Source organism: Mus pahari, chromosome 18 (genome assembly GCF_900095145.1).
Source record: "Mus pahari chromosome 18, PAHARI_EIJ_v1.1, whole genome shotgun sequence".
NCBI classification, from domain to species: Eukaryota; Metazoa; Chordata; class Mammalia; order Rodentia; family Muridae; genus Mus; species Mus pahari.
The window spans coordinates 14,564,634-14,570,016 of NC_034607.1; the positions used below are offsets into that span (position 1 = coordinate 14,564,634).

Consider the following 5,383-nt stretch of genomic DNA (forward strand, 5'->3'; position numbering starts at 1 on the left):
GGAGAGATGGAGGGATGAAGGGAGAGAGAGAGAAAAGGGAGAAAGCCATCTGTTTCTCAGGCGTTCAGCTCAGATCTCTGAGCTGAGCGGACAAACTCAATTTCATGAATACAGTAACTGTCAACACTTCCAAATCGCACAGCAGCAACTTGTCCTAGTAAAAACACTTTACCCTGCTGGGCGGTGCTGGCACATGCCTTCAGGTCCCAGGACTCAGGAGGCAGAGGCAGGTGGATCTTTGAGTTTGGGGCCAGCCTGGTCTATAGTGTGAGTTCTAGGATAGTCAGGCTTACACAGAGAAAGTCTATTACAAACAACAAAAAGGCAAGAAAAAAATCCATCCAACACTTTACCCACGACCCCAAGTATCTGGGACACCCTGAAAAGACAGAGCAGCCAGCCTCCGGTGACTGACGGAGCAGCCAGCCTCCAGTGAATGACGTCCGACTACTCAGTGACCTCCATCCTGTCCAGCCCAGTCACCCTCAGCTATGAACCGAGGTCCAACAAGCAGGGGGTGACTTTTCAGAAAAGAAAAGGCTGTGTGAGGTGAGCACGTAGCCAGGGCAAGCAGCCAGTCCTTTACCACAGCTGTGGCTGAATTCAACTATCTGATCACAAGATTATGACCTCAATCGTCTAAATAAAAATGGCGGATGTACAGGAAAATAGTACAGTGTTGAATAAAATTTAAAATTAGAAGCAAAATGTCTAAAATTGCGTTTAAGCCTTTCATAAATCTCCTAAATTCACTTCTATATAACCCCTTTCCAGTTTTATTAGTGGGCATGGTGGAGCGCCTTTAACCCCAGCACTTGGGAGGCGGAGGAAAGCGTACTTCTCGAGTCTGAGCCAGCCTGGCTACACAGGACGGAGAGGTGAGGGTGCATGTGAGTTCTTCCTAGGGACCAAATTCAAGCTGTCAGGTTTGCTGGCAAGGACTTTACCTGCTGAGCCATCTTGCTAGTCCTACATAGTTTAGCACTGTTACAAACCAATCAACTTAGGGAAACCTTCACCAATTAATCATACAAACTGCAAAACTGTAATACCAAACTTAAGACTCTGCTAAAATCTAACCAATATTTTTTTGTTTAAGTCCTAGGACAGTAAGGAGGCCAAGCAGATAAGCACAGTTGCCGTCGTCTGACAACCCGAGTTCGATCCCCAGGACCTACTTGTAGCGAGAACTACTTCCTGTAGGCTTCCCTCTGACCTCCATTCATATGCCAGCGCCAATACTCCCTCCTTCCCATACACAAATGAATGAATAAATGTAATAATTTAAAAATTAAAGACCACGTCTTCTCCTTGCTGTGTAAAAGATGTTAAAATTTAGCAGTTCCACACACATAAGGAATGGGCAGTACTTACGCCACCTCTAAGTCATCAGGCAATTCACTTTCTTTTTCCCAGGTCAGTATATCTACTGCGTATCGAAACATAATAGCAAAAATGTTGTAAGTTCTGGCAATCACGTCTTCTGATAGATGCACAAGAGGGTCCTGAGGGAGAGCAGAAGGCACAACCCATTAGTGCACACTGCCCTCTTCTGCCTTCCAGCTTCAACTCGCAAACACAAGAAGGCTGACAGGTTTGTTTCTTAATGAATTTAATCCTGTATGTGTTACAAAATACAAAATTAAACTTCCTAAAATGTTTTCTTTCAGTGATCTCAATTTTAAATCAGCTGAGTCAGAGTACCCAGACACCCAACGCCCAGTAACTATAACTAAACACTCTGGGACGGCGCCCAGGAACCTCTAACTGCTACCAACATCAAACCATCTTTCCAGCTTGGAGTGGGAAGCCCCACGTGGCAGAACTGAGAAAGGGTCTGTGGTCAAGCCTGAGCATGTGAGTTCGATCCCTGAGGCCTACACAGTGGAGGAAGAGAACCAACTCCTGCAAGGCGCTCTGCCTTTCCCCCATGAGTGTGTGGTATGCATGTGTGCACATGCACATACACACACGCAAACAAAAAAACAAAACAAAACATAACCCTACAAAAGGAGGAAAGACGATCAGCTATCAAATTTACATAGATCAGAATAAACAGATTAATTAAGTATATAAGCTAACTGGGGAAACGTCCAAGATATACGGTCTGAACTTTTCATAAATAAACAAATACAAGTCTGTGTCATTATTTAGAAGCTGGCGGGTCAGAGACAGTCCGGTGATATATATACATACATATCTTTAAAACAATGAAGTATGACTGTATTAAAAAATATTTATGAATAATAAAAGTTTAGATTTCATATCACTTTTGCATGACAAAATACTATTCTGTTCTTTTTACCCAAATTATTTGACTTTTATTCTTTTGTATGCAAATGTGTGTGTGGCATGTGTATGTATGTAGATGGGCATGCACACACATGTGTACAGAGGCCAGAGCTGATGTCAGGTGTCTTTTTCTATCACTTTCTACTTTTTCTGAGGCAGGGACTCTGGCTGAAGCTGAGGGCTAGTCTAGCTAGCCTTGGACGTGAGTGTAGCACAATCTTTCCCTAATTAACTGATTGGATAACAAAGACAACAAGAAGCCAACCGCTGAGGGAAGAGGAGGCGGGCCTTCCGTGTCCTCCAGAGGAAGAGGAACACGGGAGGAAGGAATGGTCTTTTTGGACGGCGAGGCCGGAGTGAAAGGAGGTGACATTTAGACTGGGAGCTGCTGGATCTGGTGGCACCACCACAAGATTTCTAACAAAGAATAATGGATGAGTTTAGGACAATAGATTTCCATGACCAGCAGTTGTGTCATCTGTTGATTCTAAACTAAGATTGTCTGGTGTTTTCCATTTGTGGCAGCTCAGGTGGGCCGGAGGGAAAGATGGGGCAAGGCCTGAGCTCCAGGGGAGAGGTAACTGCAGCAGAGTGTGGGGGGGGGGGGGCGAGAGTATGCCCCAGCTAGCCACGGAAACACGGGAGTGCGGGGCACTGGAGAGGCAGAGCTGGTGTTTGTGTGAGAGGCGTTGGCTAGGGGTAAACACGTGGTCTCTCTCCGGATAGGTACTGGGCTGGGGATAGGCCGAGACCATCAGAACCTAGCTGGCAATCGCGTGGATTGTTTTTTTCATAATTACACGCTACCCATGAGGACCTAACTCAGCCCTAGCACCTGAAACAAAAGCTGGGCCTGGAACGGTGCACCGACTTAAAGGACCACTAGGCAGGGTTCTCTATGGAACAGGATCCCTCATCGGGAGGAGACAGGATTCCCTGGGGCTCAACGAGCAGCCGTTCATGAAACCCTGTCTCAGAAAGTAGGGTGGGAGGCAGTAGAAGACACAGCCAGCATTAGCTTCTCCGGCAAGTGCACGCGTGCACACACTTAACGCCAACTCTAGGGCGTCCTCACCTCCTCTTCCACAACTTCAGAGCTGCTGAGCTTGTGCTTCTGGCAGTAAGGTCCCTCCTTCCACGCTTCAGTGTCACCACAGTCACAGAAGCCTCCACCGCCCGACGTGGTCATCTTGAAGAAAAAGAAGATGGTATCTGGTAAGCGCTCACTGGATTATCCATGATAAATAAGAATGCCAAGGGCTAAGGACAGAAAACTGCTTAAGTGTTTCTCTGCTGGGAAAAAAATATCAAAGAAACGGGGGCTTATCAATGTTTTCTAGTCAGTAAGTGATTTCAAATGAAAAGAGCTACTCTGCTCCAGTGGGGAAGTCCAGATATTTCGGAGACTGTGTCTTAATAAGACTGCAGAGGTTCCCCGGGACTTTGCTTGGGAGCACTGCAGTCTATGCTAACGATACCATAACACAGCAGGTTCAGGGAAACAGGGTTCCCCCCTCCTTTAACAGCTCCTAAAAATCTGTTCTTTGAAAGGGTTGATCAAAGCACTCGCTGTTGAAACTTCGTTAGCACCTGGAGACTTCATTAATTAGTCACACTTACGCCAAGTAACTAGTTACTACGGCTGCCAAGACAGACCCTACAGGCTAGTCGGTGGCACACCGGAAATTCTGCTTTTAAAAAAAGTGCCACCAAAACCACCACCACCAAAATCAAAAAAAGCGTTAGGGGTGGGTAAAACCAAGTGCACCAAATTTTAGACTAAATTCTATTCTATCCTGCCCAAAATAAGCACCTGTGTGCTCTGTATTACAGCAGCATCAACGCCAGACTGCACACTCCTTACTCTCAGGAGATGCAGATATGGGCCAAGACAACAGGGTAGGCAGCCCTTTGGGAAACGGCAGCCCTGCTCTGGCTGTTCACATGCTGTAATACGAAACACCAGCCAGAGATTCTGAAGGGACCTGGGGGGCCTCTCCCTGCTCTATGAGAATAAGACAACTGATTTTATATATGGTCCCTTTTCCTATTATCATTGACACTGGGCTAGAGTGAACAAAAATAAACTGGTAGAAAGGCCCTGACCCTAATTAAGAACAGGACTAGGCTTCTCCCATCTTCCCTTTAACAACGGCCCCTCCTTTGCTGTCTGAATCCTGATGCACCATCTCCCATTCCTAGTAGAGGAAGAAGGCCAGGTCTGGGGATAATCTGCCCATAATAAAACTATCCAGAGTTAGGTGCTGGAGGTGGCCCTGAATGATCCATTACCACAGGCCTCTTTATTAATCATTTAAAACATCAGATCAATCTGGTTGACGCTGACGTGGAAGCCGGATTTCTGGGTTATCTTTCTTAACTCTGAGTTCCAAGCAGCATGGCACGGGCTGGTCCCCCCTTTCTATGCTGACCTCTGTTCCCCTTAGGGAGAGAACCCAGGGCTTTGCCCAGTTCATGCCCATATACTACCCAGCTACATTTCCTAAAAACAAAACTAAAATCCCACAAAGGGAAAACTATCTTCTCCCCTTTACTGTTATGTGTTTAGCCTTTAAAATGAGGTCTGGTTTGGAGGTTCTAGCAAGGGAGTCAGCTCCTGGCATACCCTCAAGACTGGCTGTGCATATGAGGACATCTCTGTTCTCAACTTAGCGTGTAGCTTGAGAAGGGAACACAAGCAGAACCGTGAGGGAGAAGGGGAAAGCCACCTAGCCACAGATCAGCTAAACCAAGCTGGGCTCAACGGGGCGACAGACACTGCAGCCAGCTTGCCCTCACATCCATTAAAGCTTAAACTGAGACAGAATTAGTATAAAAGTCAATAATACTGCACGTGGCTGCCATTTGAATGGTACTGACCCTATAGCGATGGTCTCTATGGATACTTCCCAAGAAGCACTCCATGCATAAAACACAGGTGGGGTCAACTGCACAGTCTCTGTGAAGTTAAAGAAAAGAGAGAGAATGAATAAATCAGAGAGTCAAAAATTAATACATTCTCGCTGGGCGTGGTGGCGCACGCCTTTAATCCCAGCACTCGGGAGGCAGAGGCAGGCAGATTTCTGAGTTC

At 46.4% G+C, this 5,383-nt stretch overlaps 1 protein-coding gene across 1 annotated transcript in view; it reads right to left on the reverse strand.

Moving 5' to 3' along the window:
• Nucleotides 1-309: 309 nt before the first annotated feature.
• LOC115062517 (E3 ubiquitin-protein ligase UBR2-like) overlaps nt 310-5,383 on the reverse strand; it is a 22,345-nt gene continuing 17,271 nt past the window's right edge. Inside the window, exons 3-5 of the mRNA XM_029531646.1 lie at nt 5,173-5,251; nt 3,368-3,481; nt 310-1,505 (exon numbers count right to left, since the gene is read on the reverse strand). Of these exons, the coding sequence (XP_029387506.1) occupies nt 1,371-1,505; nt 3,368-3,481; nt 5,173-5,251 (328 nt within the window). The 3' untranslated portion in view covers nt 310-1,370. The remainder of the gene's footprint in view (nt 1,506-3,367; nt 3,482-5,172; nt 5,252-5,383) is intronic.